The 25,774-nt window shown below is 40.4% G+C and overlaps 2 protein-coding genes and 1 long non-coding RNA gene across 9 annotated transcripts in view; 2 read left to right on the top strand and 1 right to left on the bottom strand.

Moving 5' to 3' along the window:
* Positions 1–1,823, bottom strand: part of btbd7 (BTB (POZ) domain containing 7) — a 29,139-nt gene extending 27,316 nt beyond the window's left edge. The window contains exon 1 of one of the 2 annotated variants that reach the window (XM_079693792.1): positions 1,505–1,823. The gene's annotated coding sequence lies outside the window, so the exon portion shown is untranslated. The remainder of the gene's footprint in view (positions 1–1,504) is intronic. The other variant, XM_079693791.1, reaches the window with a different exon arrangement.
* A 1,391-nt stretch (positions 1,824–3,214) lies between these two features.
* LOC307047534 lies at positions 3,215–4,714 on the top strand. Its single transcript, XR_013810473.1, has 2 exons — positions 3,215–3,786; positions 4,471–4,714. It is a non-coding gene; the product is annotated as an uncharacterized lncRNA (long non-coding RNA).
* A 932-nt stretch (positions 4,715–5,646) lies between these two features.
* The window catches only part of unc79 (unc-79 homolog, NALCN channel complex subunit), a gene marked incomplete at its 3' end in the record, with an annotated part of 32,766 nt that continues 12,638 nt past the window's right edge, over positions 5,647–25,774 (top strand). For all 6 annotated transcript variants that reach the window (XM_079693788.1, XM_079693785.1, XM_079693787.1 and 3 more), the window contains exons 1-25: positions 5,647–5,758; positions 7,189–7,309; positions 10,414–10,727; positions 11,896–12,066; positions 12,250–12,345; positions 12,454–12,509; positions 14,305–14,434; positions 14,558–14,622; positions 15,697–15,785; positions 16,115–16,155; positions 16,537–16,565; positions 17,636–17,862; positions 18,086–18,257; positions 18,407–18,637; positions 18,917–19,107; positions 19,932–20,055; positions 21,060–21,215; positions 21,552–21,767; positions 21,912–22,139; positions 22,429–22,570; positions 23,088–23,167; positions 23,273–23,421; positions 23,684–23,841; positions 25,213–25,394; positions 25,492–25,693. In XM_079693788.1, coding sequence (XP_079549914.1) covers positions 5,737–5,758; positions 7,189–7,309; positions 10,414–10,727; positions 11,896–12,066; positions 12,250–12,345; positions 12,454–12,509; positions 14,305–14,434; positions 14,558–14,622; positions 15,697–15,785; positions 16,115–16,155; positions 16,537–16,565; positions 17,636–17,862; positions 18,086–18,257; positions 18,407–18,637; positions 18,917–19,107; positions 19,932–20,055; positions 21,060–21,215; positions 21,552–21,767; positions 21,912–22,139; positions 22,429–22,570; positions 23,088–23,167; positions 23,273–23,421; positions 23,684–23,841; positions 25,213–25,394; positions 25,492–25,693 — 3,592 coding nt within the window. In that variant the 5' untranslated portion in view covers positions 5,647–5,736. The remainder of the gene's footprint in view (positions 5,759–7,188; positions 7,310–10,413; positions 10,728–11,895; positions 12,067–12,249; positions 12,346–12,453; positions 12,510–14,304; positions 14,435–14,557; positions 14,623–15,696; positions 15,786–16,114; positions 16,156–16,536; positions 16,566–17,635; positions 17,863–18,085; positions 18,258–18,406; positions 18,638–18,916; positions 19,108–19,931; positions 20,056–21,059; positions 21,216–21,551; positions 21,768–21,911; positions 22,140–22,428; positions 22,571–23,087; positions 23,168–23,272; positions 23,422–23,683; positions 23,842–25,212; positions 25,395–25,491; positions 25,694–25,774) is intronic.

Here is a 25,774-nt window from a genome sequence, read left to right as displayed (position 1 = left end):
ATTTACCATTTCACAGACTATGTTGTCAGCTTATAGTATCTTTTTTGCCATTGTAGGAACATAAAAATGAGGGCTTCACACATGAAAATGTATCAGCCTTAACAACGTATTTTCTTTAAGACCTTTGGGTTAACACGAGGCCACCTAAAGTGTCAACAACTGAGCGGATGAATGACATTCTGAGGAAAACAAACAAACAGGGCCATCTTTTTAATAAAGAAATGTTAAGTTAGCACACACTAATGACTATATAAACACAGCCTGGCGGTCAACCTCAAAAGAATGAATGGCAGCCTGGGTAACAATGAGTGCTCATTTTAAGTGAGTTGTCAATGCTCCTTGTTGAGTTCTCCATCCAACTGGCCAGGGTAAACAGCACTCAGGCCAAAGTCCAGCTCATTCAGTCACTCTGTGGCAAGTACTTGCAAGTTTGCAGCCTTTCATGCTTGTCGTTGACTTCTGAGCATGTAAGTGCAATAATTACATGTCATTATATTGCCCTGGAACACTGACACAAATACTTAACCTGGTAAAATGACAACCCTCTATGCTGCAGAGCGCAGTGAATGCACCTTTTCCAAATGAAAAGACAGAGTGATACACAGGTTGTCTTTCAGAGGGAGGCAGGGTGTACAGAATGCTGAGTCTAGCACGAATTTCAGTGAGATTACCACAGGATTACCACAGTGTGCATATGGCTCTTCAGCACTTAAATATATGGTGGAACTTAAATATATTATACACCTTGTTAAAGAAAAAACAGTAGGATTGGAATATGTTGTTGGCTCAGGCAAATAATAAACTATGAACAAAACAGAATACCTACAACCTGACCTTCAATTATAAACTGGATATTTGACTACTGGAAATTATTATATGACTCTGATATCAATAAAACATTTTCCACAAGTATGCTATATTGCAATTAATGGCAGGCCACATTGTTGCCATAGCACAACCTATCAACAACTATCTGACACCGAGGCAATAAACAGCAACATGTAGGTGTATCTGCAGAGTTAAAACGTACATTAATCGCGAACTTTTCCATCTACCAAGCCTCACAAAACGGAGGAAGTGTTCCCCTCTGTAAGCAGTGCATACAGAAAATAATCATTTGCGATGGCTTTGTTAGCCATACGTTTACGCGGAGCTATTGTTGCTCTTTGGCTATCGGGGGGCTATCGGTGCCCAGCGGAAGCCCTAGTTAAAAGTGCTTGTACGAGGAAAAACCAAGTGGGTTGTTTGCCTCAGCTGATAAAAAAGGGAAGTAATGTCCAAATATTTGGCGACAGCCTGGCGAGAGGAGTCATATTCACCCCAGCCCTGTAATTAGTAGCATATCCTAGGAGGCTAGGGTTAGCTATCTCTGCTCTGTGTCGCTTTGACTTTACCGTTAACGTTCTCCATCGGAAACAGAAATGTATTTCGAGCAGGATGCAATTCAACTGTTTAGAAACATTTTTTACCAGAAAGTGGAGAGCTTCGTGGGCATTTTTTTTACCTTCGTATCACCTCGTAGTTCAGACAGTACTCCGACCCAAGTTGTCCCTGGCAGAGAGAGAAAAAATGCAGCTCAACACCTTCTTTTTCCAACTCTGCTCATTACGCACGGCTCGACGTCAACGTCCACATTTGATCCCTAATATGCGACCATTTCCACTTGCATCGACTTTCTTGCAAATTTCCAGCAATTACCTAGACTAAAAACTACACCAAAGCCATTTTTATTTTCGGTTCGGTTCGGTATTTCCCCATAGTAGCACAACGCCTTGTTGGGTGGTTGTGATGGCCTATCCCAGCGCTAACCATTTCAAGATAGCCAGATTAGGAAACGGTGTTTCCGGTCAGACTTTCAAAATAAAACATGGAATGTAACCATTTTGAATGTGTACATTACAACAACAACTTTATCTGATAAGAGCCATTTCTATCGCGTGTTTAGTTAAACCCTTTAACTAATGCAATTGGACCAATTATCTTTTTGCCAGTCTTGTAGTCTAGGCAAGCCTGCCCTGCGCCTTTATTTGCTTTATATTTGGAGGCCAAATACCTTTCTTTCCTGTATCTTCTTCAGCTTGACAGGTTCTCAATAGCTGTACGGAGACTGGTCAAGAGGCCCGTCAGTACTCTGAGCTCTTTGTGCAATAGCAGAATTGCGAGTGCCCCCTAGTGGTGTATCTGCGGCAATGAGGATTATGGGAGCTTCGTATCATTGTCAAGATGTCTTTTAAATCTTTTCACAGTTACATTCCACATTAACATTCCTAATGTGTCCCAGTTTATTTGCTGTTGTTATTATGTGAATAACATCACATATATCTCAGAGAAAAGACCCAAGCTGTTGCCTAGCAATGCAATTCCGTTAAAACGGTATATAAATCTTCCCTTTACGTTTCCCCGTAGATGAGGATGTGGGTTTTAGGGGGCAACATAACCAGTGGAAGCCTACTTAAAATATCATGAATATGAATTAAACATATTGTTAACTTTTAGCTATGGTGGCTTCAACATGAATTTGGCCATGAAAATGTGCCACTTACACTTAAAAAAAACATCCGATCGACCCATTACTGGTTGAAATGAAATGGTATAATATCGTATTGTCATTTGATTGAAGTTCGTTGAGCGTCCTGTTGAGGGCGACACATTACACCCAGTGTATAACCAAGACCAGCTTTCCTTTTTGATTATTTTAAGCCTATGGCCACCATGGTATTTTTTGCAGTTTTAGTGCAAACACGAGCCGATTTGCATTCAAACGCCCCGTCAAATTTGACATAATAACATAAAAGTGAAGTGACACTGAATAAGAAATCTGGAAAAACTGAACTGAATGAGACTCCTGAAAAACCAAAGACAGGATGTGAATATCTTTATACTCACCGGCCTGCATGCTCTCACATTAATAATTAAGGATTCTAAGCACTTTAATCAAATGGTAGCCCTATTGTGAGCTGGCAAGTCAAGGCAATGTTGTTTATTAAGACAATTGAGTGACCCTATGTTTACATTGTGGTGTGTTATTGTAGATAATGCACTTAATAATTTACTTTTTAAGCTTCTTGCATTTGTTATGTTTTACCCCAGGGATTAGGTTGAATGCTAACACTGTATTTAATATATTTAATTGTGAGTATATGGCATAATTTACTTCAGATAAATGAATGTGCTTGTCTACTTTAATTTCACATCATGTAATGTTAGAGTTTTGCCATTTCTATTTTATACTTGATGTAAAAATAGTTATTTAACAAGATACTGGTACTTATTCAAACTCTAAATCATGGCAGATTGTAGTTTACTTGTTAAAAAAATATCCACTCTACTGGAAACAACATATGAATTGAAGATTTTGAATTAATGTTGGATCAGTGCATGATGTTGACTTACTGAACAACTACTCCAATTCTTTATAGTCAAAAATTGATTATAATGGTGATCCCTACTATCCTTTTTCGCTCATAGGCGAGGCCAGATTTCTTATCCTGATGAGAGGTTGGTCAGTAGCCTATGTTTACATGAAGGTCTTTGGACCATGGAAGTAACTCCTCCCAGGAACAGGGATGGGAATCAGATGAAAGCAGTTAGTATCTCACAGGACATGAGAAAAAATTTCCACAGAAAAACTCCTGTTTTCCAGTCGTGGCAAGTGACTCTGTGAGCGTTCAGATGTTTTCCCTTCTCAGGAGACCAATACTGACCTGGCCCAGGCGGATGAAAGCCATTCTGCAAAATCAGAGGTCAATCTACAGCAAACCGCCGAAGGACAAGATCGGGCCAGGGGTAGGACTGATTGTTTTTGTTAGACGTATGATAGGAGTTGAATTGAAAGGCAAACCAGATTGTTTGACTGTCTGAAAATGTACTGCAGGGACTGTAGCAATGTTTTTTTCCAGCACAAACTATAGGTGCTAAACTACAATCAATTAAAAATATAAGTATGATGTTGGCACACAAACAGTGAAACTGTCTTGGAGAGTCAGTATCTGTTGTATTTCACTGTATTTCCCTTAATGCGAGGAATTCAAGCGAACTGTATTCCCAAGTCTGCAGAGTGGGAGGGATGTTTTATTCATTTCTTATCCATAAGTCAGTATGAAACTCTGGCCTCTGTAAAGGGATCCTATGATGGAACTGCAACATAGCGGCCAATGTTTTTGCCACTATAAATCTGTTGATCTGTCCTCTGGGACATACACTTGGGCTTTACAAAGCTTGGCTCATGGTTAGGAATACCAGAGTGCAGAAGGACAAAGGGAATACCATGGAAGGATGATATAAATGCGGTCTGCTGTTAAATCACCTGGTGAGTCACTAAGTTAGGGACCTTCTGTTGTGGACACAGGTGTTCGATCCCCACAACCTGTAGATGATGACGTTTGGGAGCTATACAACAGTGCCTTGATATGTGTACTAAAACTCCTTCCTCATGCATTTATTTTTATTTTCTCATGGACTTTCTTACAGCAATCTTTACTTGCTCTCTGTGCGTTTGCTGTGACTCTCTTGGCCCCCGCTGGATGGATCATGCATCATATCCCAGAATACAAGCAGAGATCATCTCAACAACCCTGACTTCTGCAAGAGCTCTGCATTCAGGAAGAAACCTATGCACTATTATTGTTTGTGGATTTTCCAATGTGTAAAAGGCTATTAAGGAATGTAAAACGTTATAATGAGACAGTTTCCCTGTATAAAGACTTTGACGTGATCTCTGCCATTGATTGTTTTTTTTTCTAAGACATGCAATCTGAAAGCCAATTAGTTGACTGCTGTGATTACTGCAGTGTTTGGAAAAGCTTAATATTTGCTTCATAGCATAAACTTCTCAAGCAATAAGAAGTAGGGGTCATTCCAGGGTGCAGTGACAGGATGTTGCTCTTAATCAGCTGGATGTGGGATGGAATTACACAGACATTTCTTGGCACAAACTAGGGAAGTGTCAGTCATTTCAAGTCCGTCTTTCAGTTGTATTTTGCTCCTTTAAAAAAATGCATGTTTTTTATCACAGGCTTGCCGAATGGTGGGCCAGTATAAGTACATTTGTAGATAACAAAACGTAATGATAATGAATTTGTAAGCCTTCATGTGTTAATTGGGGATTAAAAATGAACCTACATAGTTTTTTGCACTGCTTGTTACCAAAATCAGGAAATTATGTCATTTACAAACTCAATATCTAAATATCCCCAAAAAACATTCAAACCAAAAAACATGTGGAGATTAAAAATATCACGTTATACTTATGATCATAACAATGTGACAACCATCTGTTGCATGTTTATATGCAGGACAAATACAATAAAAATGCGCAGGCCAAATAGGTTTTTCCTTGGTATTCCCCTCCTATAATCAGTTCAAATAGCACTGATAGGGTTGCTGGAAATCTTGAATGACAATTTGTCAAAGGCGGATCAGTCCATTTGGAAAGGTATGCTGTGGCAGATGTACATCAACATTCCTCTCCGTTACGAAAGAATAATATTCCTAAAATTAAAAACGGTCTCACAAAATTGACTCTTTGATTTAATTCTGCAAAAAGCGACCGTACCGCCGCTGAAAACCGACAGTGTATAAATCCATCGCGCAGAGTGGTACAATCAGACGAGCCTGGGCTGCAAGGGGGGTATATTCACTTTTTCACGACTGAGGAAAACACAGCGCCGGGGAGGAAAAAAAAAACACTAAAACAATTGACAGTCTTGGTTCTATGTTCCCCCAAGTGTCTGCGAAATGTCTACGAAGGCGGAGCAGTGTAAGTACGGCTTTGTGTGTGCGTTTTTCCCGTCATGTCATGGTGGTTTTGGAAACTGGGAATGTGATTTTTGTTTTAACCAAGAAAGCGAATGAGGGGAGCTGTCCTTGGTGATGAAACCGTGGTTGCCATGGCAGGTTGCAACACGTCCTCTCACTGCGGAGGATGGCTGGGGGGCTCAGCACTGAAGACAATGTGTATATGTGTTTCTCTGCATGTTGAGCGAAAAATAATTCAACGGCTACATCGTCATGTTATCTTTTTTTGATTGACGTGGCTGGATGAGACGCGTGCAGAAAGCGAGGTGTGCTGTTGGTGTCAAGGTCGACTTGACAGTATTTTTTTTACTGAAAAATACGGTGGCATTATTATTTATCAATAATGTGGTTTGATCACACCTTCCGGAAAGACTGCTGTTCATTTTTCCCCTTATTCCTCCGATTGCTTTTGAACAGGTGGAAAAAGCCCCTATCCTTAGATTTGCTTCTTTATTCCTGTTGGCAATTCTGTTCAAACTATTAATCAGACAGCCTATTGCTTGTTTTCAGTATATAACAAACTAAAAATATGTGGTCAAACTTTATTTCAATTTGCTAAAAGTTGTATTTTTCTGAAAATGTTTGTGAGCAATATGGAATAATTATTCAGGCTAGCATCAGAAAAACAACTTGACAGCTGTTGTTTCCGTATTTCTTTAAACATATGAATGTTTTAAGGCATCAAAGGTTTTAAAAATCCCTCAAGATGTTAAGATATAAGAAGAGAGAAGCATGTGTGCTACAGTATGTTTTGCAGCACAGACTTTGACCACACATGCTCAAATGCCAGCAGCTGTTATTTTTATTTTGGGATTTGTCATCTACAGGTCAGGGAGGAAGCTAAACACCACTGCCCAAAGTCACAGAAAATGGGTCAACAATCACCCCCTTCAACTTAATTTAGCTCCTAATAAACCAAACAAAAATAACACATTCATGTATAAAACAAGTGACCTGAGGGGGGAGTTCAACATAGAAAGGGTTCTTGCTGAAATGTGTCTCAGTATCAAATGTTAAGGGATGAGTAATCCCTCTTTACTGTCTCATGCTGACTGTATTTTCCCATCTTGTCTTGGGACTTGAACTGGCAACCTTTTGTACATAAGCTTGTTTCTGTAAGCAATAGGTTATATCATCCTCTAGGGATGCCTGTGACCCCACTGATGTACCAAAAGGTCACCTGGAGAAGGCCAAAGAGCCATGGGAACACAGGCTCTTTGTTTAACTTGATAATTAGTACATCCGCATTAAATGCATGGATCTTGGCCAAGAAACTACAACAGGAGCAAAGCTTCATGCATGTCATGCCATTTGCCTTATCTGTGTAGTCAGATTCATATGATGAGTCTCACTAGTTGATTTGCTTGTTACTCTGCTCTTTATTTTGTCTAGTTGCCTCTAAGATACGATACTTGCAAGAGTATCACAACCGTGTGCAACACAATATTTACCCTGTGCCCTCCGGAACAGACATTGCAAACACACTGAAATACTTTTCCCAAACCCTGCTCAGGTAAGTACCCTGCTTTGGAGCCAACAGGTGAAGTACCAGACTGTAGGATGTTTGATATTTAGCTTCCTTTCTCAGTCAGGCCAGATAACTTACAGCAGGTTGTTCTGAGACACTTTCTGAAAGGTTTGACAGAAGGACCTCTTTAGAGCGGATATGAAGTTATGGTGTTCTGTTAAAGCATCAGGGATAGGAGGCTCAGGGATGTTTATTGATTCAGCGGTCTCTTGCTAAATGAGCGTGGCCTGTTGTGTCCTTCCCAGAGGAGGCTGGTGGAGAGTTGCAGGGTCAGCCTGTTCCCCTGGGTCCTGTGAAAGCCTGTGGAAGGGACAGCATGTAATTTCCTCTCCAAGACAGGTCAAGTAGGCAGCCATTTTGGACACATCTTATTCACAATGTGTCATGTCCCACGATTTCTCCCGCTGGGACATCTTCACCATGAAGTGATGAGATATTGTGGTATGTCATATGGTTGGTTTAGCCTTCCTGGCTGCTGCTTTTAAAGACATTATTAGTGGTGTCCTAACTTATTAGCCACTTTGCAAAAAAGGGAGAGCTTACTGACGGCTGAATTTATATGCCCCACTTTTATCATTATCATCAGGTTGCAATCTATTTAAGATTGGCAGCTGGCCTCAATTCTACACTTCATGCTCAGCCCCATAAGGATTATTCCTCTGCTGAGTGATGCTCACAGTGTATTCTGGTCATTTTGTGCTTTGCTGAAGGGCTGTCCAGTCCCTTTACTTTTAAACAGGGCTTCTCATATATTTTTGGCACAGATGGATCATGACAGGGACTGCAACTGTGGGAATATGTGTTAAACCAAGTGATGTTTTTGTCTCTAAGGGACAGCGTCATTTGAGTGTGAAAAGCTATGATGCCACAGTTAAACAGTTGCTTGATTTGTTCCCAAAGCAGACTCTCTAAGCCTCAGATATGCAGTGCAAGTAATACTCTGCACTATTATAAGGGTCTGGTTTCCTCAGCAGGGACTGCAGGATTATCCATACACCTGTGCCTTCTGAAGCCTAGGGTGAAGAAAGAGAGAAATGAAAGAGAAAGACAGTGAGAAAGTGGTGAGCAGGCATGTGTCATGTTGAATGAAAAACTGAAATCGCCAAAGGAGGTAGTTGCTGTTTCATACACCAATTTTAGGGTTAGTGCAGGTCAGCTGCAGAACAGAACAGAAAAAAGGGTTCAAATTGTCTCTTCACTGACAATTATATATATGGCTCTCTAAAGACGAGACGTACCTTTGTCATATTTCTCCAAGTCAGACTGAGCTCTGAATCAGTGAGCATTGCTGACTCCATGCCAAACTGCATCACTCTAAGCAGAGTGACTGTAGGCAGCAGAAATCATACTGTTTAGACATGATTGTCTGTAAATATATACTTTTAGGAAGGCTGACTGTGCTATGAATTACTGCTTGGTAAATGACTTCGTATTGACAGTGCAGGGTTTGACAGTCGATGTATGTCATGTGTCTGTATCAGTGCATTTCTACATGTGTTTAATGTGTCGTACATGTCTGTAAACTCTGTGTTGTTTGTATGTATGAGTGTGTGTATGTATGCACATATGTGTGTATCTTTATGTGTATTTGTTTAGTGTATGCGTGAGAGCGTGTCTGTTTATCTCTATGTTCATTGTTCAAAATAATGATGTTTTCTGTATGGGCAGTGAAAAAGTCACACTCTGAGATACGGTCTGTTGTTTTGAAATAAGCCCTGTTCAAGTTTACGTTGTATATTAATTCAGCTTTATTAAAAATCTACACTGACTTAAATCTTACAGAGTATAACTTTGGGGGGATAAGTCAGAAAATGTTACATTCTATTGTTGACAGTGTAAATCTAAAGATCTAAATGGCTAAACATTATGTATATATTGTCATGTTAAAAAATATTGAAATCCCCTTTCTCACTGCCCGGACATGCTGTAACTCTACTTTTTGAGTGACCTTTCAAAATAAATTCAAAACCAAAATACAATACATCAGAATTTATAATCTGGGCTCTCTTGATAAATCCCAATCATTTGCCTGATAGAACAGCTTAGCTCTTTAATAATGTGCTGTAAAAAGAGCAATGCTCTCTGGCCCCCCTTCCCCCTCCTCCACCCGAGATGCTCCACACTCAACCCAACTAGCTTTTCCTTTTGTTTTTTCTCCTCTCTTGAGATTTTTAAAATGTCCACCACCTTCCCCAGGGGACAGCAAACACAATTGTCCATCCTGCATTAGCTCACAAACATAATGCTACCAGTCATCTCCCCCTGAAACAACCTATTCCTTTGTCATTATAGTTTCTCCTCTACCGTAGATTAGTTGTTACATTTATTTTAGAAACCTGAATCCATATGCCTGTTGGATCTCATTATTTCTCCCAATGATACTGGTACAGTATCATAACGTATGCATATGGACATTATTTCTCTGGTGCAATAAACATGTGCTGTGACCTATGGGCATTTGATCTAACTTCACACACATGTTTATTACTGGCTGAAGCATGTTTCAAAAGTGTCACCTCTGTATTTTCCCTGAGCCAATTTGGTGTCACTCCCATCCTTGACAGCCCCACCAAAGACAAGGACTTTTATTTTCATTTTTATTTGATTCCACGGCTCATTGGCCTTTTTGCATGGCAGCCTCTGACCTTGCTGATTGAAAGATGGCAGCCATCGAGGGACAGTCAATTGCACTGTACCTTTTTGGAGAAGTATGGGGTTGCCACTGAAAACATGCCATTTTTTTATATTTTTGCTCCTTGTCACCAGATACGCATGAGATGCAGTGATCATTGCAGTTTGTGCTCATGTTTTTTTTTGTTTTCCAAGTGCAGACAAAACGAGATCAATTGAATTAAAGTCACTCTGAACCGACAAAGCAGGGAAAAATTGCCCGTGCCTTCAGTGAAACAGTCAAATAGTGAGACACTGCATCCTATGTGGGGTTTATCTGGGTTTGTTTTTTTCTATTTACGCTGTCTCTGTAGTGCCATTTCAATGTAATGTGCTGTTTTTTTGTGTCTTTGTTGTCTCTTTTTTTCCCTTGTTCCCCTCCCCAACCCTCCCTCCCCTCCCCTCCCGCCCCGGAGCAGCATTCTGTCCCGCACAGGCAGGAAGGAGAACCAGGAAGCTTCCAATTTGGCCGTGCCCATGACCATGTGTCTTTTTCCTGTGCCATTCCCACTCACCCCATCTCTAAGACCACAAGTCAGTTCCATCAACCCTACAGTTACTCGCTCCCTCCTTTACAGCGTTCTGCGCGATGCCCCGTCAGACCGCGGGGGGCAGGGGCAGCAGAGTCGGGACGCTCAGCTCTCAGAGTACCCCTCTCTGGACTATCAGGGCCTCTATGTGACCCTCGTGACCCTGCTTGACCTGGTGCCCCTGCTGCAGCACGGTCAGCATGGTGAGTCAAGGCCCAGTGCACCACTGTTTGTCATCATCATCCCCGAGCCGCCTGGCCTGCATGAAGCCACAGCTGCTTTTTTGGCCTCTTTTGTAACTGGAGGAGAGAAGTCCTGCTGAGGATCTTGAGGGATGCATGGGGTGATTGGGAGCACGCTGGATCCTGTCAACTTAATCGTTCATAAGCCATTGGATACACCAGACATAGGCCTTCTCTTCTGTGTATCATACTTGATTGCATGTGTGTTATGTAAAGTGGGAGAAATGTTTTACTTATGTTGTCATGTGCAAGTAAATAGGTTAAATGGGAAAGTTAGGCTAATGTTATGTGTATTTGGAAACACTTTCTATGATGGCAATGTCTATAATGCAGTATAAAAATACTTATATTGTGTTTTAATCTGGTTGTATAGCTGTATAATTATAGTTATATGCACTCATTAATATTCCTAATGCTTTTCTAACAATACTCTGAAGACATTATAAAGCATTTATAATAAAATTGTTGATTATTATGAATGATTATTACTATGGGAATTTTGATATGATCCTTGTGAAAAATGTCAGTGAAAATCATAAAGTATTATGATACTAGATTTGATAAGTAACTAGAAATTGCTTTAAAATGTGTCATGATTATTATTTAAAAGCATTACAAAATATTGAAAATGTTGGATTTTAACAGAGCTGTAAGTGTGTTTATAACGTGTTTTAAACGTAGACATCAGAGAAAGTGATTCCTTTTGTTATTTTCAATACATTTAGAATGATGTGATAATGAATATTATCTGCAATGTTTTTCATGGACCTAGGCAGCATCACAGTCAGTGCTCTTGTTTTTCATAAATATTTTACCACTGTTAAAGAAGCTCAAAAGCATGAAAACCTATCTCCTTGACTTGAATGCTCAACTTTTCCTGGGGGCAAACTGTACTTTAGTGGCTGTTAAAGAAAGCTCTCCGCCCTCAGCTAAAGTTCATATGGCAAATGTTCTTCTTTATTTCACTGTTAAAATGTTTTAGTATATACATTATCTTATGACTGAAATTCCATGTAATTATGACATCTGCAACTGCATACAGTATGTGAATACTGTATGTACTGTTATTTGAATGAGTCTCTGTGTATCTCTCTGTCCTTTTTTTTTGCCCTTTTCCCTTTCCCCTCAGATTTGGGACAGTCCATATTTTACACAACAACTTGCCTCCTGCCCTTTCTCAGTGATGATATTCTCAGCACTTTGCCCTATACAATGATCTCCACTTTAGCCACATTTCCCCCTTTCCTTCACAAAGACATCATTGAGTACTTGAGCACCTCTTTCCTCCCCATGGCTATATGTGAGTATCATTTAGACAACTAATTAACTTCCTGTCATAAATTAATTAGGTTCAGATAATTATTGATTCATTAATTGTATTTATCCTATTTAATTTAATAAATGTTATTTTCTGAAAATATGCTACTATATTGAACAGAGCATAAAGTACATTTTTATTTTTCTCCTCCCTGCTTATGTGTAGTGGGCTCCACTCGGAGGGAGGGTGGAGTCCCTGCCTATGTCAATCTGTCTGCATCCTCTATGCTCATGATTGCAATGCAGTACACAACAAATCCAGGTAAACCATCATAACGGCTGCTTTCCAAGCCTGCATACAAAGAAAACCTTCCCTGTAATGTTGTGTGGTAATGGCTCATTCCTTAAGCTGGTCTCTTCTTCTTCTTAGTGTATCACTGTCAATTGTTGGAGTGTCTAATGAAGCACAAACAGGAAGTGTGGAAGGTACGTGTCATATAAACACATAATACAGATATGAGATCATTTGTGTAAAAACAGTGAGCTGAAGTCATAACGTTACGTCTATGTCTATGTTCAACTAAATTCTGATAAGAAAAATAAATATTTATTTTCTGGGGGTCAAGAGGAGAGACGAGCATGCAGGGACAGTCTACAAAATGTAACTCTTAAACAATATTCTACACACATTTTTCGAACTTCTTTTTCATACAGTAAAATGCTACCAAAATAACCCTACACATTAATCTCTCCTACTGGTTTAAACACAACACTTGTTCTGAAGAAATATGCTTTAGCATAATGTGGGTGCATTTCTTTGCAAAATGCAAAATGTCCAATACCTCCTCTTTGTAATGCTACGAAAATCAATTGGCGCTATTTGGTTAAACTACCTAAATATGTTTGAAAAAAACTATGGTGTGGTTTGAAAAATTCATTTTTAGCATTTTAACCATAATGTCCTGAGCACGCTGGATCTGGATTTTTAATTAAACACATTACCTGCCTAAAGTGTTAAAAAGTGGGGCTCCAGTGAACTAATATTATATTATAGCAAAGACATTGTAAAAGACACAAGTTCATTTTTTAAAACTTTAATTGTTGTGTATACACAGAATACAAGGCAAACAAGATGTTTAATGTCTATGTCAACACCATTACTAAGTGATTTTGTGCAACACTACACTGTATGTGAAGTTATTATACAATTTTACATTTTTCAAAATAATATTTCTTTTTATTTTGTAACCAGTAGACCATTAATGTGTGAGGGGATGTTGGTTGCACTTTACTATGACATGATATTTTTGTATGTCCTTTCGCCGTTGCAATTTGTAGACGGTCCCTGTACACTTGGCTCTCTCCAGCCGCAGATAAGTCAGAGACCAATGTAAGTTGTCCAGCTTTTTGTGGAAAATTAGGTCTTAGCGTGTATTTTCTTCTTACTACAGTTCTTAAGAGACTTATTATGTGTTTAACACCGATTTCTTTATGAGTTATTGATCCGTCAAATTCAAATCCGTCAATATCTTTATAACTTTACGAGCTGGCTCTATACATGTTTGTAAACAAAGCACGACATAGCAATGTGGGCAAAAGTCTAATTCTCATGAATAGCTAGCAAAGCAAACACCAGTTATTCCTACCTTTAGGTGAGGATACGTTACTGTATTCCATTGCTTCCTTGAATCATTTTAAAATGCTCTACATTTCGGGAACTGTTCTTAGTAGCTTTCTTGCTGAGAGAGAAGACAAAACCACCGACCTAAAGCAAGTGCATCCAGCATTGAATTAGCTTAAACACTGGAAAAAGTTAGGAACAGCTTGCTGGCTCTGTTAAAAGGCAAATATAATATCCTACTTAAGCTAAAGTAGAAAAACATGACATGTCATACAACATAATACTTCTTTACAAAAACTGAAATATAACCCATAGATAACCCTAAAACTACTACTTGTTTATAAATGTCAGGGTGCGGCTGCTCCTAATGTTTATGCTAACAAATCTACAAGTCTAGCCGACAGTTGCTAGCTTCCTATAGCGATGTTCTAGAACAAAAAGTCCTTCAGTATTTACAAAAAACGTTAAAACATTTTCTACAAAAAAACATGTAACGTCTAAACTAACGTATTTTATAAACATAGAGCAACATTTATTTTATAAAGGGATACAAAATATGTTGGATAGAAAATCTACAACTAGTTGCCTTCCATTGATAATTATTACAATTTTGAAATGTCATTGCACCTTTTGATTCCTGTTGATGTTTATACTTTACAGGACCTTCTTTATGTCATATCCTATGGCCCATCTCAAGTCAAGCCTCCGGCTGTGCAGATGCTGTTTCATTATTGGCCCAACCTGAAGCCACCAGGAGCCATCATCGAATACAGGGGGCTTCAGTACACAGGTCAGACTCTCTGACACATCTTCTGCTTATTGTGTCCTTAAACTGATTAAAGTCTAACATGTCCCCTATTTTCCTTCGTTTTTCTTTTATACTGTCTTGCGACTCTTCTATTTCCTGGATAAGCCTGGAACCCCATCCACTGTCAACACATTGAGTGCCACAATGCCATCAATAAACCGGCTGTCAAGGTGACTTCAGTATTACTTTTTTTGTTTGTTAAATAAGCCTTAAACATTACACTGCATTCAATGGCCTGTTTGTGGTTGTGGATCCCACATTCCTGTATGTCTACAATGCCTTATGCCATATTTTAAGGACATATTAACTGCAAGCGCTGTATTTAAAATCCCTCGATAACCTTTTTGTGAATGCGTTGGGCATGTGTCAGACTGCCTTGCAGAGTTCAACTGTGCGTGTCGGTGTATTTTCTTTTATGAACTGCTCGGTAAATAAATCAGGGCAGCTGTCGGAGTGGGTAATGATATCAGCTTCTATGGTACATGCTCCAGTCTCTGCTGTCGCTGCACTGCTTTATATTCTCCGCCTGCCTTTACTCAACTGTGCTCAAAACTGACAAATAAAGTAGAAACAGGGGCACGGGCTGGGGCCGGATTTCAATTACCAGGTGCAGGGAGGGGGTACAGGGGAGGGGGGCTTAATTGAAAGTGGTGACCCCGTGCAGCCCTTGAGGATAAACTGGCATCAAGTGAGCACAGTAAATTACAGTGCAGTGCACCATCTGAGCATTGAGGTCTAGAGCATTGAGGTTAAGCACAGGGCCAGGCACAGGTTGCAAGAAAACAGAGAGCAACATATGCACGCAGCCATCCACACAGAGGCGTGGGGAGGCAGGTATAGGTGTCACATGATTTATTTGGAAAGATTGTGATGTACTACCCTTGGAGAGCACAATGTGAAGGGAACAATGGAAAATGTTTGCTTAGTAAATTATCAATATGAAATTCAATTCACAGGGACTTATTTGGTAGGTAAGGGATTCAAAAAGGGGGTTTGATCATGGGAGTTTTTTCGCAATGTGAAAATGATCATTCCATTACCTTGTTTAAATTGTAATGCCCCTATGTAAACTCTTTATGCATTTTTGGATATTATTCAAATGTATTTCCATATTGTCTCACCACTGGTATTTTCGTACAGTCCCTACATTTGCATAAATGGTTTATTTACTTATTGTTTTTAGGAGAATAAAACGTTATTCAATACCACATTCATTTTTTAACAATACCTCTCTTACTTTGCAGATGTGTATAGATCCTACTCTTTCTGTTGCCCTGGGAGACAAGCCCCCTCCTCTTTATATATGCGAGGAGTGCAGCCAGAGGATAGCAGGGTAGGAATCTGTTTCACCTCCTACCTCCATCCCCCTCCCTCAATAGGATGCCATTCAAAACCTACATCACCTTCTGCCTGTGTCATTATTCCTCACTTTTTCCCAGGGGAAATGCATCGCCATGGTTACGTAATTCCCTTGTGCTGATAATGAGATCATCATAATGAAACTACGCAGCCACTTGTTTCTCTTTTTCTCCAGCATGTAGCATGTTATAACTCTCTAGTTTTGTCTTCTGTGAAGTATTTGGGAAATATTTTGTGTTGCAGCTCTGTAACGTATTTGTTGGTCTGTACATCAAGCATTTTACTTTACTCTGACCTTTTCAGGGACCACGCTGAATGGCTTGTTGATGTCCTCCTGCCCCAAGGTGAGCGTTCACAAACAACAAGGTGTCTGAGAGTCTCTCAGTCTGTCTCCTTCCCCACAGACAAGGAGACATGTTACAATATTCAGTCAAATGTACAATGTAAATAACGTTTTGTTTCTGAGGATATAAATTAAAAAAATCTGTTTTAAAAAAAGTAATTTGTGCTTTGCAGTAGAAAAGGGAGCTTTTCTTTGCAGTGGGCTTATATATTATGAATACATAATATGTTATTATTGGAGCTGTATTTCATTGGTAAAAGCTGCTTAATTTTGTATATGAGGTTTAAAGAACAGTTTTCATTTTCCAATTAAACATATGACTGATTTTACAAGCTACTTTCGTTGCCTGCAAATTCAAAGTTTGTTTGATTTGTCTTTGCAGCGGAGATATCTGCCATCTGTCAAAAGAAGGTAAGATTTGTATTTGTACTGCAACTGCCTACACTCTAATTTTCTCTTGTGATCCATCCTTCTACAGTTTGGTGTCATAATGAACATTATCCAATGTTTCCCTTTATTTAGGACAAATAAACATTTGCAGTGCTTGTTGTTACAGATCTTCACTACATCAGAATGATAAAACTGTTAACCTTGTGGAAGACATTTTCACAAAATCCATTTTCACCTGTGATAGGTAGCTCATTCATTTATAAACCTGACATGTTTTTCATTGAGAAGTCCATTCACTGGAAATTCCACATCATTTCAAATGAAGCTGCTGGGGCATGATGTTTGCTCGCTGTAGTTGAACGCACTGCTGAGGGCAAATACTCCCTGCTGGTTTCCAGGGAGACCCAGGGAAAGTGTGAGATGATCTAGGTACAGGCCTAGCAGCTGCCCGGTGTTGTCAGGGGAAACGGCCTCCTTCCTGGTTTGCCCGGGAGTTTTATAATCCACTACCTCCCTTTCTGATCAGGCTTTGTCACACTCGTTTCAGAAAACCTTTTTTGAACTCCCACCAGGATTTACACCAGCTCTGCCATCTCCATCTGAGAATAACTAGTTATACATATACCATAAAACCCAAACATAGAACGTACTGTAAATAAATAACAGTAACATCAGGGTTGTGCTTTTCTGTTGAAAGCTGGTTGAGTAAATGAGAGAACTCACCATTATAGGACAGATATGTTAATTTGATAGGGAGCAATGCATCTCTCTAATGGCACAAGATTAGAGGCTGATCAGATTAGGATGGTCCTCTAGTGCCATCATTTTATTTTTAAAAACCTGAGACGCCATGGGGACACATAAAGACTTTTTCTGACAGATCAACATCTCTAAACAAATTCATATTGGAGAGTACGACATTCAAAGTCAGAGCAGTTGCTTTTGAGGCCAGAAATAGGTTTATTTTTAGAGACTTGTCATAATGCATTATTGGCTGTGATTGTGGCATATTTTAATTGTGTTGCCTAGTGCCCAGAACAGAAATAAACTGATCTCCTCCGTCTACTTTCCCCTGTTTCTTGGCTTTGTAGAACTGTAGCTCTCATGTGAGGAGGGCCGTGGTCACCTGCTTCTCGGCTGGCTGCTGTGGGCGCCATGGCAACCGGCCTGTCCGCTACTGCAAGCGTTGCCATGTAAACCACCACAGCGAGGTGGGGGCTGCGGCGGAGACCCATCTGTACCAGACCTCGCCCCCTCCCATCAACACCCGCGAGTGCGGAGCAGAGGAGCTTGTGTGCACTGTTGAAGCTGTTATAAGGTACATCACAGCGTTAACACAGCCGCAGTTAGAGGGCATACGCCTGTAATGCTGTGAAACATGGTTTTCAATGAATACATGGACAACAATACGACACAGCATTAGATCATTAATATATATGCCATGTCAGGATATTTGTTTGTGTGTTTTTAGCTTCTCCCCTGCTCTTACTCTATCAATATAACCCTGAGAACCCTCTGTCATCCTCTCCATATCCCTCCAGTCTTCTCAAGGAGGCAGAAATTCATGCAGAACAGCGCGAGTTTGAGATGAACAGGCGTCGTCAGATGGGCCTGTCCGCCTCCCACCACTCCCTGGACAACATCGAGTTTGACAACAAGGAGGACGACCAGCACGACCAGCGGCTCCTCAGTCAGTTCGGCATCTGGTTCCTGGTGTGTAATCACTGCTGTGTCTGTCAATAACAGGAAGTTAAGAGATAAGGATGTGTGCAGTGCATGGTCTCTTATCTCTGCAGTGATGAATGAATGGTTACCTGACTAATGAGTTCTCTTGTCTGACCTTCACTCATGTGTATCTGCAGGTGAGCCTGTGCACACCCAATGAGAACACGCCGACAGAGAGTCTGGCTCGGCTGGTCAGCATGGTCTTCCAGTGGTTTCACTCCACCGCCTACATGATGGACGATGAGGTCGGAAGCCTGGTGGAGAAGCTAAAGCCTCAGTTTGTCACCAAGTGGTTAAAGACAGTGTGCGATGTGAGATTTGACGTCATGGTGATGTGTCTGCTACCCAAGCCTGTTGAGTTTGCCAGGGTAAGGCCACGATCCAGGACAACTGAAGTCACAGTATATGGTTATTTTTCTAAAACAGAACCAACATGAACATTATAACGACAAATATCCAGCTAATGAGCATCCCATATGTGTTTTAACTCTGGTTAGGTTTTGAATATGGGGCACTTTGCAACATTTCTGCATATCATTTAGTCGACATCTCGCTGAAGCCATGATGTTTAAAAACTAAGTAGTGTAAGTCACCTGTCACATCTGAATGATCTTGGCTGTGTTCCCTCCATTCACACATTTCGCCAGGTTGGAGGTTACTGGGACAAGTCCTGTAGCACAGTGACCCAGCTGAAGGAGGGCCTGAATCGGATCCTGTGTTTGATACCTTACAATGTCATCAGTCAGCCGCTGTGGGAGTGCTTCATGCCTGAGTGGTTGGAGTCCATCCGCACCGAGGTGCCCGACAACCAGCTCAAAGAGTTCCGGGAAGTGCTCAGGTACATCCATCACCTCCAAGTGTTTGCGTGTTGTAGTTGTTATTACTGTTATAAAGAAAATGTCTTATTCCATATTAGCAGGGGTGAAAATGTTCTAAGTTATATGTAGCTGTGCTTATTCTGATATACCCTTTATGAAAAATGTATTGACAATCTGTACCTTGATGTCAGTTGTGTCACTTGCTGGTATTATTTTATTACTCCCAGGTATGACTGGCAAACTGTCCACAACATTACATTATGTTAAAAATATTTCCAGTGCAGATAACATTTTGCCCGATAGCAGTTTTTTTATTGCCCCTAACATGTAGATTAAAATGATTGGTTTGAAGTCCACAGAATCAGGGAAATAAGGCTCTTTCCAAAAATACTACTTCAATGGTCTATAATGCATGACACTAGCTTTTAAAGCACAGAACATTTTAAGATTGGAGGGGTGGATACATTTTCCGGCTTTTTATTTTTCTTGAAAAGAGTTGCTGATACAGTACCACTCATGTCTCAGATCTCAGTTGTGCACAGAACCAGAAGCTAATTACCTTAGCTTAGCGTAAAGACTGGAAGCAGGGAGAAAACAGCTAGTTGCACAATTAAAAACTGATCACAAATTGAAATACAACAAGTTGTGTTTTTAGTTTTCATGGAGACACACAGTATTCTCAGCAAAATAACACGGAAATGACTGGGCACAAAACATTTTTTTTTCTTTTTGTGTGTACTGAATAAATAAACAGGAGGATGTTATAACAGGAATCAGATAAACATTACTGATTGTGTAACAGTTTCCGAGGAATGTTATATTCTGTTGTGCCTTCTGCTTACAGTAAGATGTTTGATATTGAGCTGTGCCCGCTGCCCTTCTCCATGGAAGAAATGTTTGGCTTCATCAGCTGCAGATTCTCTGGCTACCCAGCGTCTGTGCAGGAGCAGGCTCTGCTGTGGCTGCATGTAAACACACACACACACACACACACACACACACACACACACACACACACACACACACACACACACACACACACACACACACACACACACACACACACACACACATACACACATACACACACACACACACACACACACACACACACACACACACACACACACACACACACACACACATATACACACACACATACATACACACACACACACACACACACACACACACACACACACACACACACACACACACACACACACACACACACACACACAAACATGCACAAACACACTGTCTCGTGTCCATTTCACATCCTGTGGTTCTGTCCACAGTGCGTGTGAATTGAACAGGTTGTCATAGAGTGTGAGAGTCTGAGCAGGGGCTCTGCTGGATATGGATCTGGGTCACTGAAGCAATTTTAGAGTGATAGGAGGGATTTTGCCTTTCATCCCATATGCACTCACAGCTTGCTGCCTGTATACATGGATCAGTTTCAAGTTTTCTGTCACAAATAAGAGTTTGCATCTGCCCTCATAAAATAGGGCACATTCAAATTAGACAGAGAATAAGTGTTTTTTACTCTGCATAGTGTACCGCTGAAAACTCACACAGCATACACAGAGCATCCAACCCTAAAGAGGGAAAGCATACAGACTAAATACACAAGGCCCTATTAAACTAATGTAACACAGGTGTGACAGAAAACAGGCAGGGGGAAAAAGGCAAGAAGTAAAACAAGTCACATAATGAGAGTGACTTCAAAAAATAAATCAGGAAAAAATAACTACATACAAAACCCCACCTGCCAGGACATCCTGAGTAACTTGAAAATGTGTTTCTGGAAAAACACATTGTTGAATCATTTTTCAATGCTTTGATTAGTATGAACAACATTGCTTTAACCTCTTTCCCCTTGTGTTGAGAAAGTGGCAGATCTTTCGGTATGTAGGAAAATAATTTGTTTGACTTATTAGTGTGAATGAACCCTTATGTTGTTTGGACTCAGGTGCTGTCAGAGCTGGACATTGTGGTGCCTCTTCAGCTGCTGATCGGGATGTTCTCTGATGGAGTGAACTCTTTGAAGGAGCTGGCAAATCAGAGGAAGGCTCGTGCCTCAGATCTGACTGAAAACACTGGGGCTGGGGGAACTGGGGCTCGCAGGGTGACACTTCAACCAAAACATCACCTGACACATTTGGCTGTTTGATTATGACACATTTATATTCTTTTTTTATTTTATACCTTTCATTGGCATGTAATGTTTGTTACCATGGTAACAGGCAATGTCTAAATATAGCTCCTTTTGACATCCTAATTCAACTTGACTGTGATGTGGATTTACCTTTGAAATTTAAAGCAGAGCAACTCTGCACTCATCATGTCATGACAGTAAACAGAGGACATGAAGATTTAAAGACTGCCAGAAGCACAAATGGTTTGAATTTGAAGTTAAACACATTCACTCTACTTTATAAAGTGATGTAATCTTTGCTTGTAGGTGAGCGTGGTGTCAGATCCAGGACGCCGCGGGCAACACAACACCCTCAGTCCATTCCCCAGCCCCTTCAGGAGCCCTTTCCGTAGCCCCCTGCGCTGCAGCCCATTCAAAAACCTGGGTCACGCCACTGGCCACTGCGCTCTGGATCTGGACTGTGATGATGATGACATGAACCTTGGCTGCTTCATCCTCATGTTTGACCTCATCCTAAAGCAGGTGACCACACCTTCCCAAAACAATTTTTCCTAAAGGGACTATTTCAGATTCTCATTGGTGATGATATTTTACAAAGGGAACTTATTTAGTTTCATGGCTCCACTTTGTTGCCCCGTTTTTATGGTCACATATCTTGCTGTCCAGATGGAGCTCCAGGATGACGGTGTGATGCTGGGCCTAGACAGCAGCCTGGGGAAGGATATCGTGGGCATTGTCAATAATGTCTTCCAAGCCCCGTGGGGGGGCACTCACACCTGCCAGAAGGATGAGAAAGCCCTGGAGTGCAGCCTGTGCCAATCCAGTATCCTGTGCTACCAGCTGGGCTGTGAGCTCCTGGAGAGGCTGACCCCCCGAGAAGAGATCCGCCTTGTGGTGAGACACAGCATGAATTTAAATTGGTCTCATATAATCAAATTCTGTGCATTATGCAGGGCTTTTAAATGAATGCCATGTAAACCCCCCATGTCCCAAACGTGCCTGGCTGAGATAATGTTGTTATAAATGAAAATATGTTCACAAATAATTTCAACCTCTGTCTCTTTTGTTTGTGACATCTAACATACATTTTAAATTATGAAATGGTAATCACACTGAGTTGAATTACTAATGAGGATGAAATATATAAATTAGACGTTATGACAGTGTTTAATTTGCCCTGCAGGAACCTACAGATTGTTTGGAGGAGACCTTGCTTATGTCGGGGCCAGATTTCTCCCTCGGTGCATCAAATGGAAGTCAGGAAGGAGACAGCCAAAAGGGCGTGCACACTGAAAACCCCACAAACAATTCTCCTGATAACCCACGTGTGTACCAGTTCTTTACACAGTTAAACATCTTTAAATGTGTTAGCCATGACAAAACATGTTTTTTTTACTGCCAGAAGAATACCAATAATTCCCCATCTTAAGAAATATACTTATTTTCTGAAGCTAAGCTAAACTATTTTGCTATAGCTTATCAACCAGTTGTTAGCTGTAGATTTGTATTTAAAAGAAAAATTCAACATTTTGGCAGACATGTTTTGCTTTCTTGCCACCAGTAAGAAGAGAAGATTGATACCACTCTCATGTTTGTTTTTGTGTGTTATTATTTCTTGACCAGGAGGAACTATATATTTCCCACTGTTTACAGTCTTTAAACTAAGCTGAGGGCTACCAGATCTAGCATCACATTTACCATATAGAAGTAAAAGTGGTATCAATTTAGGACTGGTGTTAGCATCCATATGTGAAACACTCATCACTTAACCATGCCTGATCTGTCAAGGTGCAGAGTCATTTGAACATTCCGTTGTGTCTAACACCATACTCTTCCTTCCAGCCATGAAGAATAACTCTGATAAGAAGTTCTGCTACCAGCAGCTCCCTGTGTCTTTAAAGCTCATATACACCGTTCTGCAGGTATGTGTGTAATAAAACCGAGAAAAAAAGAGCCATTAAACAATATGTTCTGTGATTTACTTGAGTGTGGTCAACTCTTGAGTCACACATTTTGTCTGTATTCAGGAAATGTCTAAGTTTGAGGAGCCTGACATCTTGTTCAACATGCTGAACTGTCTGAAGATCCTGTGTCTCCATGGAGAGTGTTTGTATTTGGCCCGCAAGGATCACCCTCAGTTTCTGGCTTACATCCAGGAAAAGATGCTCATCCCCAGGTGTGTGCTGTGCTGACAGGCTTTTTGATTCAAAACTGTGGGAAACTGTTTTATTCATGTTAGATTTTCTGTTTTGATTTTGATTTATTGTCCCAGATGGATATTTGTTGTATTTGTCAGATATACACACAGCAAAACAGAAAAACATAGCAACTGAACTTAGAGATGGCCACATATAAACCTATGGCAACATACTCTCTATACAGGTACAGACAGAACACACTCCTTGACAGCAATGTGTGTGTGTGTGTTTGTGTTTCAGTCTGTGGTCCATGTTGAAGTCAGAGTATTGCCAGCTGGCCTCCCTGGCTGTGCCTCAGCTTCTCCACGCTCTGTCTCTGTCGCACGGGGCGGACATCTTCTGGAACCTCATCAACACAAACTTCAACAGCAAAGACTGGAAAATACGATTTGAAGCGGGTGAGAGATTAATAGCTCATGGTGTAAAATAACATACATTATTAATCTGCTTTTTGTTGCTCAAAGGATTATATTTAACCTCCTATCTAGGTATTAACACCTCATCAAGCTCATCATGTTGAGACTAAACCGTTCATTTTTGTATTTATTTTATTTTGCAAGCGAGGTGGTAATGAATGAACCATTAGACGACCCCCAGTCTGTTTATATAATATGCTACCTAAACCACTTCCTGCCCATATCTCTTCCTGTTGTCATGGTTACCGTGTGGTTCAAACGGCGGTAAAGAGGAATTGTGGGATTAATATCTTAAGAATGACCTTGAGGCAAGGGCAGAGGACAGGTCCTCTGACTCAGTATATGAAATAAGGGAAACAGGAGAACAATAGAACTACAATATCCCCGAAAATATGGTTAACATTTCTGAAAAGGTAAACAGATATTAGCCTTTTGTGTATATGAACACCATAAAAATGTTAAAATACATTCAATTATTGTCTTTATCTAGTAAAATGATGACAAAATCAAATCCTGATGGTTGATATCATCCTATCATATGTGGAATGATGATGTTATCACACCCTCTCATTAGCAGTGTTGAAACAGATATAATTATGGACATAAATCATTCAAATATAGCTTTTATATATATATTTACAACCTTAAATGTGAAGAAAAGACAATGTGGGGCTACTCTGGAATGTATTTTAACCACCACACTGACACCTAGTGGTCCACAGTATGTGGTATCCATTAGCCCAGTGTGGGTGAAAGTGTATTGATTTCTGTTATAAAAAAGAAAGTGTCTCTAATAGATTTTGATCCGAGTCGAGGTTAAAAAAAACAAATTACTCCTCAAGGCTAAATGCATTCTTATTTAGTTCCTCGCAGGGAATGTGGGACATTGTGTGGTCAATATCTTTGTGTATGTGAACACCATCCTGGGGACTAATACATTTATGAGCATTATAGCTTAGCATTATACTAAAAAGTCTTTTTGCTTTTACGCCATTGGAGAAGAAGATAGCGTATGAGACTCGGTTGATACATTTTGCATTAAATAATAACAGGTATTATGACATTTGGACACATTGTTTGTAGAAAATATGTACTTTATTATTAATATCATTTATTACATTATTCCTAAGCTCTTTAAAAACAGAATCCATATTGATACACCCATGCATTATGTGAAGACAAATATGCTGACATGGAGAGCTAAATAACACATTCATTTATCTTCTTTTATGACCTCATAGCTGGTTCTGTTTATTATATTGAGTTAATTATGGCCGAACATGTGGCAGCTCAGTTGTCTCTTCCTATTGTGTAATGTTCCTGTTAACTCTTTATTCCTATGATAACCCTCAGTGGAAAAGGTAGCAGTTCTGTGTCGGTTCCTGGACATCGGGGCCGTGACCAAAAACCACCTGCTGAAATATTCCCTGGCTCAAGCTTTCTGCTGCTTCCTGGCGTCTGTGGAGGACGTCAACCCAGCCGTGGCCACGCGGGCCCGCCTGCTGCTGGACACCATCAAGAGACCGGCCCTGCAGGTGACCATGATAGGCCCCATTTAAAACCAATTCTTATTGGACTTTAATGTGTGTTATCTAACCGCTCATGTCCCTTTGTGTGTTGTTTATTATACAGGGTTTATGCCTGTGCCTGGATTTCCAGTTCGACACTGTTGTGAGGGATCGGCCCATTATCCTCAGCAAGCTCCTGCTGCTGCACTGCCTGAAAAAAGACATTCCTGCGCTCAGCTGGGAGTTCTTTGTCAACCGTTTTGAAACGCTATCTCTGGAGGCTCAGCTGCACCTGGACTGCAACAAGGAGTTTCCTTTCCCTACTAGTATGTAGCTGTCCCCATTCAGACGTTTTTACAGCTCCCACTACCCTGCGTGTTGCTTGACAGAATATTTAATGTAGCATA

Source organism: Notothenia rossii (genome assembly GCF_949606895.1).
Source record: "Notothenia rossii genome assembly, chromosome: 7".
Lineage (NCBI taxonomy): Eukaryota > Metazoa > Chordata > Actinopteri > Perciformes > Nototheniidae > Notothenia > Notothenia rossii.
This window is presented reverse-complemented; position numbering and strand designations above follow the sequence as displayed.